This window comes from Osmerus eperlanus, chromosome 20, assembly GCF_963692335.1.
Source record: "Osmerus eperlanus chromosome 20, fOsmEpe2.1, whole genome shotgun sequence".
NCBI classification, from domain to species: Eukaryota; Metazoa; Chordata; class Actinopteri; order Osmeriformes; family Osmeridae; genus Osmerus; species Osmerus eperlanus.
The window spans coordinates 10322292-10334117 of record NC_085037.1 but is presented as its reverse complement, the minus strand read 5'-3'; the positions used below and the strand labels follow the sequence as shown (position 1 = coordinate 10334117).

Here is an 11826-nt window from a genome sequence, read left to right as displayed (position 1 = left end):
CGAGGGCGCAGGAGTGTTTTAATCAACTATGAAAGTGCGCAAGATAAGGTTGAGTAACCTAGGCTATCCATAAGGTATTGATTGATAACCACATATAGGGGTAGGCTACTTTTACAAAGTACATTTTGGCCATAGAATAGCCTGTAACAGCATATTAGACAAAGGCTGCAAACATGACAATCATTGACCATTTCTTACGCAGGAAATCATGATATCCGTTCATGTTAAATCCATTTTACAACCGCCCCGTCTCTCTCTCTCTCTCTCTCTCTCTCTCTCTCTCTCTCTCTCTCTCTCTCTCTCTCTCTCTCTCTCTCTCTCTCTCTCTCTCTCTCTCTCTCTCTCTCTCTCTCTCTCTCTCTCTCTCTCTCTCTCTCTCTCTCTCTCTCTTTCTCTCTCTCTATTTCATGCGGGATGCATGTTGCAACCCATTGCCTTTTCGCCGATGACTGGTACACCAGTTCTTGCTCACCAGTTTCACTGTGTATCGTGTGTCATCTGCTACCCCACACAGGCAGGCAAGAAGCTACTGAAGTGTGAATATCACAGTAGCTGCATTTAAGTCCCAGTGGACCCGTCTGGCTTGGACTGAGAACGGAGTACAGAGCGCGCAGCCGGTGGCACCAGCAAAAGCGGGACAAGATAGTACGCAGCTGATAGCAGCCCGTGAAACAGAAGGTTACAAGGCACAGTTCGCGAGATTTAAAAGGGGAGATGAAGTGAGGCTTACCGATTTATACATCTGTACGGGCGTCCATACGATAAGCGTTTTCCAGCGAGTCTACTTCTCGGAGTAACCACAGTTTTTGTGTCACAAGTTTCACAGACTTGAGACTTGATACCTTGAGAGTCCGACTCTTCGACTGTGGATGCACCGGTTGCGGCTAAGGATTGTTTGGAGGGTACGCTAAGCATTGTTGTCGTCTTCAGTTCCAATGCTACGCCACTACCTCTTCTTCTACGTTTGTTTATGCACATCAAATTTCTCAACTCTAGTCCATAATGCGATAGTCCAGCCTATTTTGCGTGCGTGAAATTGACCTCAGAAAACTTGATTAGCCTATCGCCTAAGACAACCGCTCGTCATTGCGGATGGCGTTTTATTTTTCGTTTGCTTTCATTATTTTTCTGCTTGCGTTATGTCGACGTTACTTTTCTTTTTTTAAAGTGAGAACTAAAGCATCAAAATCTAAACTGAAATTTTCATTTGAATACGACTTTCTTTCGATTGTGGATGAGGTGTGGGTTTTGGTCTTCCAGGTGTGTGAGTGAGCTGAGGTGTTAGAGGGGATTCCAGATGAACCCCCAGACTGATAGAGCTCAGCTGCCCGAGGGTTGTAACCCCTATGGAGATCCCCGACCCCCTCCTGCTAAACTGTCCCGTCTGGATCTGAATGGAGGAGGGCCCACACCACAGGGGAGGCTTGGCAGCCCAGGGGCCAAAGCCCCCAGCCTGGCCGCCAACATCAACACCCCAGGATTGCAATCCAGGAGCTGGCACAAGGAAGGTGAGAAAGTTGGAGAAAACCAGTTAGTGACTTTACATTATTTCCATTTTACCTGTATTTTCCCCCACAATATGAAAATAGGAAAAGAGACACATCCAAGTCTGCCTGGCTTTGCCAACTTTTCTCTCCCCTTAGTGTAACCTACAAGTGTTTGTGTTATGTGATTGGCTGTGCTGTGTGTCATTCATCCCAGGGAGCCTGCTGCCTGTGTTCTGTGTGGTGGAGCACAAGGAGAGCCCGCCCGAGGGAGGGAGGAAGGAGGAGCATGCTGAGTTTGTGCTGGTCAGGAGAGAGCTGCTGTTCAACCAGCTCATTGAAATGGCTTTACTGTCACTGGGTTACTCCCACAGCTCAGCAGCGCAGGCTAAAGGTAGCTTGGTGTGTGCACAAACCAGTGTGTGTGTGTGTGTGTGTTTGTGTGTGTGATTGTTGCACTGCAGGGCTCATCCTCATGATTCCTCCACCGGTAGGATCAGACCTGGATCAGGTCCTTACTAGTGTTGGTATTGGTATTGAACGTGTGTGTGTGTGTGCTGCAGGTCTGATCCAGGTAGGCCGGTGGAACCCTGTCCCTCTGTGCTGTGTGACAGACGCCCCGGATGCCACAGTGGCTGACATGCTGCAGGATGTCTACCATGTCATCACCCTCAAGATCCAGCTACACAGGTACCTCCCAGCCCAGCCCAGGCCCACCAGAGAGGCTGGCAGAGTACAGAATGAGGAACAGGGGCACTCCTAGTCTTGGAATGACTCTCTTGATTTGTCTTGTCTCTGTCTAGTTCCATTTCTAAATGACAACAATCAACCATCTCTCCCTCTCCCCCTTCCCCTCCCTTTCCCTCTCCCTTCTCCCTTCTCCCTTCTCCCTTCTCCCTTCTCCCTTCTCCCTCTCCCTCTCTCGCGCTGTTTTTTGCTCTCTTCCCCCTCCCTCTCTCGAGCTGCCCTCGTCTGGAGGATTTGCCCCCAGAGCAGTGGAGTCACTCCACAGTCAGGAACGCCCTGAGGGAACTGCTAAAGGACATGAACCAGAGTTCACTGGCCAAGGAGTGCCCCTTGTCTCAGGTACAACACACACACACACACACACACACACACACACACACTTGCATACATGATCATTCATCCACATAAACACATCAACACCCACTGTATAGAGAAGCAAGTGTCCTATGGTTTGCCCTCGTTAGTCCTGTGTATGTGAGTGTGTGTGGGACTGCAGGAGCATCGAGATAAGAAGTCCAGATTGCCTACAAAGATAAGGTTGAGGGTAGAGAGCGATCAGATGGATAAGATAGAGATGCTTATCCTTTAAGAGTCATGCCTCCTCCCTGCCCTATGCAGAAAAAAAATCCTCCATGTACAACTGTTATAATGTCTGCAGTTTGTCTGTTTGCCAAGCAAACATATACACACATTCCCACAGAAAGGTAACCGCAGCAGACAGCAGAGATTGATGTGTTTTCTGAATATTTTTGACAATCCAGTGGTGTGAGTTATCTGGCCGTAGGGGAAAGACTGCATGTTTCGTCACTTTAATAAAGAGAAATATTTCACTTTCTCTCCCTCCGTATCCCCTCTCTCTCTCATGTTCATAGGTGGTTCCATTCATTTGCCTCCCTCCTTCCCTCTCTCCCCCCTCTCTTGCTCCTCCCCCCCCTTTCTCTGTATGTTTGTTAGAGGCAGATTAAAATAAATATGAGAATATGAAAGGTGTAATCAGATGTAAAGATTGTGCAGGCTTGTCTTAGGGGAAAACGATGTGTGTGTCTTGGAAGATGCGTGTTTGTGTGTGTGTATTCAATCATTTATTACCCCCAGCCTCCGCTAAGTATCTTAAACAACAGATTGCTCAGTTGAGGCTATACACAGTGTGCGCACACACTAGCGCGCACGCACACACACACACACATATACAGTCATCTGTCTTTATTATCATGTTACCTGAGGGCCTTTTTTAATAACACAGATCCATAAATATCAGAAAGCCTGTTTGTAGCATAAACAAACAGAGGTAAAATACAAATAATTCTTAGAATTTTTACAGTCTGTCTTTCTTTCTTTTTTTCTCTCTGTCTCTCTCTATTCCTCCGTCAGAGCATGATCTCCTCGATTGTGAACAGCACCTACTATGCAAACGTCTCTGCGGCCAAGTGTCATGAATTTGGCCGATGGTACAAGCACTTCAGAAATCCGAAAGGCATCATGGGTAGGTATAATTTTGTTCCCTTCAATGGTATATAGTATATAGATATTACATACTAGTACTAAAGCAAAGTAGGTATGGCTGGACAAACAGTTATATTGTGGCTTTGTGATGGAAGAAAAATTTAGTTTACTGTTTGGCATATTGTAAACACAATATTCTCTCTCTCTTCCTTCCCTCCTCGGTTTTCTGTTCTTGTCTCATCAACTTTAGAGATTGACGGCTTCCCTGAACCAACCCAACTGGGCTCCACCCACTACACCTTTAGCCAGCAGCCAATCCCAGGCAGCACAGCCGAGCAAGCCAGCTCCTCGCCCCTCCCCTTTCCTCATGGGGGCATGGCCACTACCATCTCTGGGCGTGGCTCCCTCAATCTCCACCCCTCTGGCCTGGTGAACGCCCCCCTCAGCCCTCAGTTGGTCAGCCAGCAGCTGGTGATGGCCCAGTTTCTGAACCAGCAGTATGCAGTTAGCCGCATGCTATCCCACCAGGGGCTGTCTGTCTCCCCCCAGCAATACCTCAACCACCCCCCAATGGGGAGGTCCTCCACCCTCCTGGCCAAGTCCCTGGAGACCCAGCCCCAGCCTGGCCTCGGATTGGGCCCTCCGAACCAGGCCACTGGGCCCTCAGATATTTCCAGTGAGATCTACCAGTGGGTGAGGGATGAGCTGAAGAGAGCAGGGATCTCCCAGGCTGTGTTTGCCCGTGTGGCCTTCAACAGAACCCAGGTATGGATAGAGATGGAAAGGGCTATATGTGATGTGTGTGTGCTGGTTGGCATTGGTTGTGCTGCAGTGTTCTCTATTTGTGTGCATGGGGGTTTGTGTGTTTATGAGTGTGTCTGTTGTGTGCTTTCTAGGTGTGTGTGTGTGTGTGTGTGTGTGTGTGTGTGTGTGTGTGCGTGTGCCAACTCTGCAGCAGAGACCGGTGCCAGTGGTAGAACAGCTGCTGGGCGAGCTAATCACACTCCCTCCGAGCCCCCCTCTCCTTCTCCCTCCATTTCTCTCTCTGCTATTCCTCGGGCCATCCCTCTCTATCTGTCTCTCTCTTCCTCTCAGCTCTGCCTTCTACCACTCTTCACCAGCATTTTTGGACGTCCAAGGTTACTGCTACCCATCTCCTCGCAAAATATTTCTTCCCTTTGTCTTCGACCAACCCCTCCTTCCCACACCCCTCTCAATAAGGAGAGAAAGCAGATTTGAGCTGTTGATTATAACCCAGCCAAGCTTTCAAAGACGGGTGGGGGGGGGGGGGGCGGGAGGGTGTTAGGTAGACCCGGCCTAGTCCTATCCTCATCCCTATCATTATCATTATCATCACAGTTGTCATTATAATCATCCAACCTAGCCATTAGAACACCCCACCCTCACCAGTGTGGAATGCATCATTTGGGTGTGGTGTATCTGCGAGTGTGTGTGTGTGTGGGTCTGCATGCGCGTGGGCAAGTGTGCAGACAGACCTCCGTATTCCCGTCAGAGATAATACGGTAATAGGGTCGTAATAAGGGAGCTTTCCAGTCTGTCTGAAGGTGTTGATCCAAGAGACTTGCCTGCATTATGATATCTAGAGCACTTACCCACCCAGTCTGGGCTTGTCGAGGTGTATGTCTGAGTGGGATTCTCTGCGTTCAGAAGAACCACTGGTATGAATATAGAATAAATGTGGTCATTGTTAGGTTTTTAAAGTGTCTATTATGTTCAAATGGTATTGTGCGTCTCTGGGTGTGTGTGTTTGCATGTCAGGGCCTGCTCTCTGAGATCCTTCGTAAAGAGGAGGACCCTAAACATGCATCCCAGTCCCTATTGGTCAACCTGAGGGCCATGCAGGGCTTCCTTCAGCTGCCTGAGGTGGAGCGAGACCACATCTACCAGGAGGAGAGAGAGAGGAGTCTGACCGCATCCACAACGGTCAGCCATACAGCCAGCAACACCACACTGGTTAGTCAGGGGAAGAGGGTGAGAGAAAGTGAGAGAGAGAGAGAGAGAGAGAGAGAGAGAGAGAGAGAGAGTAAGAGTGAGAGTGAGAAAGAGAAAGAGAGAGTGAGAGAGTGGCAGAGTTGTTGGTATTGTACAACAGTGTGTTTGTTTATGTAAGGATCACATCCCTCTGATGTTTCAGTCTAGGAAGGAGGAGGGAAACTGTGCCAAGGCAGAAGATTGGCACTCCCAGGCTTCCTTAGGCATTCCTCCAGTGAGTTTCCCCCTTTATCTCCCTCTATCACTTTCGCTCTCTTCCAACAACCCTCTCTCTCTCTCTCTGTCTCTCTTTGTCTCACTGTCTCTCTCTCTGTGTCTCTCTGTCTCTCTCTGTCTCTCTGTCTCTCTATCTCTCTCTGTCTCTCTCTGTGTCTCTCTGTCTCTCTCTGTCTCTCTGTCTCTCTGTCTCTCTGTCTCTCTCTGTCTCTCTCTGTCTCTCTCTGTCTCTCTCTGTCTCTCTGTCTCACTGTCTCACTGTCTCTCTCTCTCTACATCAAACCATGTACACATTTTAACCCCATCCCCCCCTGTTTCCCTGTAGTCCTGGCTGTCTCTCTACAGTGGACACATTGTAACCCCCCCCCCCCTCTCTCCTTGTAGTCCCGGATGTCTCCTGTGGGGGTGGAGCTGAAGGCCCCCAGCTCTGTGCTCCATGTCAGCAGCTCCATCTATGAGGAGGTCCAGCAGGAGATGAGGAGAGCCAAGGTTTCACAAGCCATGTTTGCCAAAGTGGCTGCCTCCAAAAGCCAGGTACACACACACACACACACACACACACATATAAACACTCATGTAGACATACAGGTGCACAAACACAGGCATCAATGTACATGCACTGTACACACACACACACACAGAGAGAAAAGTTTAGAAACACTTATTTGAAGGCAAGGCCAGATATTCTAGCAGCAGCTGCAGTCTACAGAGAGCTGTCATCACTGCACCAGACTGCCATTGTGTCCTAAATCACCGCTTTGGCACACACTCACCAACAAACACATACACACACACAGCTGATCTTATTGTTCTCATTTTCAAGGCAGATACATAAGCCTGTTATTGCCTTTTGTTTTGAGGATAATTTCCCTCTGTGGAATGGAAGCATTGCATTTGTCTGTTTTTATTCAGTATCTTTCTCTGTTCTTGTCACATTCATGTCATTTCCTTCATTCTGCTTGTCTCTTTTTCTCTCTATCCAACCCATTCCTCCCTCTTTTTTCTTCCTTTCTGCTTTCCTCCCTTCCTCCCTCCTTCCCTTGCCCTTTTGATCTCTCTTTTTCTTTCTCTCACCCCCCCCCCCTTTCTCTTTCTCTCGTGTTCACCACAAGCTTAATATAAAAGGTCATACAGAGGTTGTGTCAGTGCTGACAGGTGTTCTAGATACCCTGAGGTTTAGATACCCCTCCTCCCTCAACCTCTATCTTAATTTACCTCTACTCTGCCTATCTCTCTCTCTCTTCCTCTCTCCTCTCTCTCTCTTTGTGAGACTGCTTGGCAGCCAATGCCGTGCTGAAGCGCTCTGTTGTATCTGCTCAGTGCATCTGGATAGTATTGTGTGCTAGTGCTGGGCTTCAGCCAGGTGTGTGTATGAGTGTGTGTGTGTATGTGTGTGTGTGTGTGTGTGTGTGTTGGTGCATATGTATATGCTTGTGTGTGCCAGTGTTGGGCTCCAGCCAGTGGTGGTAGCATGTGTCGTGTGTATGTGAATGTGTTTGTGCTGGATAGATAACAGGAATGTGTTTGTGTGTGTGTGTGTGTTCTGCAGGGCTGGTTGTGTGAGCTGCTACGCTGGAAGGAGGATCCCTCCCCGGAGAACCGGACGTTGTGGGAGAACCTGTGTATGATCCGTCGGTTCCTCAGCCTGGCGCAGGCAGAACGCGACGCCATCTACGAGCAGGAGAGCAGCACGCTGCAGCAGCCCTGCCTGGAGAGACTCTCACACCTGACGAGCGACAACACACTGGTGTGTGCGCTCGACACCACGCCAGCGTAGACACACACACACATACAGCCACACAAGCTATTGTTCGTTAGCGCACGTTGAATGTTTCATGTTCCCTCTCTCTCTCTTTCTTTCCCATTGCTCTTTCACACTCTCTCATCTATTTCTCTCTCTCTCTTTCACTCTCTCTCGTCTCTTTTTCTGTCTCTCTCAGCTCCAGCGTCCTCCCACCCCACTGTCCCATCATCCCTTGCAGCCCCAGACAGGGCCTCGTCTGCCACCACGGCAACCGTCCACTGCCTCTCCGGCCGAGACAGAGGGGGACAAGGTGCAACTGCGGGCATGGTGGGGACGCAATGGTGAAGAAGGGGGTGGATACACCCGGAGTGAGGGAGGCAGAAGAGAGAAGTGGGGTAAGGGCAAGGACTGGGGCAGTAGCATTGGGGTGAGGGAGAGAAGTGAGGGAGGGAGTACTATGGAGAAGGTTAGGGCCGAGGAAAGGGGTTATAGGAGTGAGGGCAGAGGCGATAATGACACTGGTGAAGGCGAGGGCGAGGTTCGGAGGGTATCCCAGGAGGCTTTGGGGATCCTTCAGAGTTTCATCCAGGATGTAGGCGTGGACCCAGATGAAGAGGCGGTACACACACTGTCTGCCCAGCTGGGCCTACCCAAACACACCATCCTTCGCTTCTTCCACAGCCAGAACCACAACAAGAACCAAGACCAGGTTCAGGTCCAAAACGAGAGCTCTCTGCCCACCTATAACCACAACCACAAAGACAAGCAACGCCACTGTTCAAAAACAGCCCTGACTCAACCTGACAAGACAACAGGAGACAAGGATCAAGATAAGGAGGAGGAGGATGATAGAAGGATAGCAGAGCTTACTGGAAAGATTAAGAAAGATGAAGAGAGTGAAAAGATGGAGAAAATGGATGGAGAAAATGAAAGGGAATTAGGGACAGATACTGTCAACTTGAAGGAGTTGAACATTGGTACTCAAACCACTGTCACCCTAAAACAGGAGGGGCAAATGGTCTAACTAAATCACCTGACACAGCAGAAGTAAAATGGCTTCAACAATTACTGTACACTCTTAAGGCCCGTTCACACCAAGGACGATAACGAGAACTATAACGATAACTGTATTTGCGTCCATACCAAACTCGACGATTAGCTTCTAGCAATGTTGTCTTCCATTTCAAATACGCGGCCGCTTTAAATTCAGATGGATTCTGATTGGTTGTCAGTGTTTATCGTTCATAAATTGGGAAATAAATCGTTTTGAGTGATCCCAACAATATGGTTCCGCTATATAGTTGTCGTTATTGTTGTGGTGTGGGCTCTGCTATTCTTTTAAATATAGAACAATTCTTAAAACTGATTCTGATTGTGAGCTTGATAAAGAAATTGACTTGCTTCACATTTATTATAATCCGTTGGAACCTAATGAGATAAACAACTTCAAAACTGTGATGTGTGTTTACTCTGTGTAGGTTTTCCCAGTTTGTTGTGAATCATTGACAAGTATAGTATCACACAAATCAACAAGTTATAGACATGAACTTGAGAAAGCACTTGAGATGCTCGAAACATCATTATGCCAGCAAATGCCTTGAATTACTGTGTATGTTACTGCCACTTCGGTTTTGTGATGTTCATTGTGTCCACATTGATGGTGTCAAACCACTTCAGCTGTATCCAGCTCAGCTTATGGACTCTTTTTGTTTTGTTTCACAAAACATGCAACACATTCTCGTTTGCATAGCATTCATCTACAGTATTCTATTCTGTCTAAAATTGTACTTATATTTTTCAACAAGATACATTCCACTTGCATTATTATTATTTACATATACTGTCGTGTCTTTTAGTCGATGATGCTGATTTGAGGGAACATTGTTTTTAAAAGCAGGACTTGCATGCATGTTGTAGGTTGCACGCATATTTTTGTTCACTCATTAAATTAACTTATTCTGTTCAATTCACCTGCTGTGCTTCTCATTTGTCTTATTGACAGTAAATCAAACCAAAAAACTGATCCTTAGTCTACAGCTCAATTCACGTGTATTATTCACAGATAAAGCTTTTCCAAAAAATTAATTTCCTTTGTGAGGTACTTTCACCCAATAACCACAAATGGGTATGAGGTGAAATCATGATCGTTATTCTTTAATGTTGCTCAACTGAGGATCCTTTAATCAACTATACATTTTCTCTCTTCAATTATTCTAGCATATTCTAATAAAGCCCCTCTCCTTGGAATAAATCATAATTTTCAAAGGCAATTTCTTACATATTCATACATTTTGATTGGAAAGAATAATAAGGGATACAAACTGATTTCAATTCTTTAATTTAAACCCTGCTCTCAAGACGATGAAGTCTGATGGGTCAGTGATCAAATTACTTCCATTAGTCACCCATTAATACAGTTAACTTCATATATGCCTGATCTTCTCTTTTGTTATTATTCAAAGTCTTCAAAGGAGGACACTAGATGATTCACGCACACATCTCATAATACAGCTGCTGGACCGACTGAACACACACCCATATTAAGACGCAGCTAATATTAAACTAAATACAGTGTTCTGGATAAGAGACAGGAGAGCTGACAGTGCCAGTGTGGTTTATTGGCTGGTACTGAAATGTCAACATGATCAGATGTCAACATGCACCTGTGTCAATATGCTTTGAGTGAGTGGGATTTCAATACAGAATATTAAATGATAGGTGCACTGAAAGCTCCTCATGTCACACTGATAGGTCTTTCTTTGGCATGATATTGTTTTGTCTTTCAGTCAGCTATTCGCCCTGACAGGGTCAAGTCTGTGTCAGTCATGCCGACTGACACAGACTTGACCCTGTCAGGGCGGCATTGTCATGGTAACAGATGTGAAGGAGGTGTACCTCAGTATTATTCATTAATTCATACTGAGGTACGGTGATGAGGGAGGGGGGACAAGAGTGAGGGGGGCAGTTTTGTGAAATAACAATAATAATAATCATCATCATCATTACCATTACCACCATTGATTCATTAATACCAGTTAATGACCCCACCCTCCTTCACTTATAGCGGGTGCCATTCCATTGGACCACTGTGTGTTTTATCAGTTTGTGAATAGATCCCTGTTCCTGGCTTTGAGGCACTGACCATCTGTGTTGATGGCCTGGGCCCTGTACCAGTGGAGTCAATACAGACCTGTGTATCTCTCGTGTAACGGTCTCTACTTTGTCTGACCGTGTTTTTTTGTGTCTTTTCTCCTCTTTTTCTGTCACTGTCATATATCCCGTACTTTTCAAAAGTATTCCATACCTATCTCAGTCTCTCCATCTCTTTTTCTCTCTCTCGGTCACCATCCCTGTCTCTCTCTCTCTGTATATCTTTTGATGTTGCACATGCCTGTTCTTCCTCAGATGGTAAAATGTTCAAGGCCCATTTCCTCAGAATGGCTTTCAGAGTAATTCAATAAAGCTTAGTGCTTTCTGTCATCTGTTACCATGACAATGCCTTTGTCTGGGCCAATCACAGTCCTCAGATTCCTCATCATCAGTAATATTAGCGATAATAATGATAATGGTGTTCCTGAAAATGCAGCACCCATGATGATAATGGTAATTGTAATGATGATGATGATTATTATTATTGTTATTTCACAAAACTGCCCCCCTCACTCTTGTCCCCCCTCCCTCATCACCGTACCTCAGTATTATTCATTAATACCAGTTAATGACCCCACCCTCCTTCACACGCATTTAGGTCGTCTATAAAGGGACTCATTAAGTTTTACCGTGATGACCCTCGTCCCAAACAAGCATAGGCAATATCAACAGATTTGCTCCAGCGTAATTCTCACACTGATGACTCTTCAGAACATTGGATTGTCAGGAGAAAGTCTAATCATAAAATGTAGTAATCTCGTGAAACCAAAACAAGTAACTGACAATTTAGACTGGGATTCAGACAATGGGAAATTATCATGACATTTGATCAGTGTGTTCGTTGGTTCAATACTTACATGCATACCTCAACGACGAGATACATACACAGACGTGCCTCACATTTGACCGATATTAAATGAACGATATCAATAACAAGTCGAGTCTTGATTGATTAGATGGATTTGTTTGCTGACGTCACATCAATTTACCTCCTTGGTCACATGTCCTTTCTGCTGTGCCTCAGGCTTA

The 11826-nt window shown here is 46.4% G+C and overlaps 1 protein-coding gene across 1 annotated transcript; it reads left to right on the top strand.

Annotated features, from left to right (window-relative positions):
- Window positions 1-517: 517 nt before the first annotated feature.
- satb1a (SATB homeobox 1a) lies at window positions 518-9605 on the top strand. The gene is made up of 12 exons (XM_062487177.1): window positions 518-902; window positions 1261-1508; window positions 1702-1878; window positions 2048-2174; window positions 2447-2570; window positions 3603-3714; window positions 3925-4439; window positions 5454-5648; window positions 5830-5901; window positions 6288-6437; window positions 7453-7650; window positions 7844-9605. Exons 2-12 carry the CDS (start codon window positions 1298-1300, stop codon window positions 8669-8671), a joined length of 2709 nt encoding a protein of 902 aa, XP_062343161.1. The 5' UTR covers window positions 518-902; window positions 1261-1297; the 3' UTR covers window positions 8672-9605.
- The last annotated feature ends 2221 nt before the right edge of the window (window positions 9606-11826 follow it).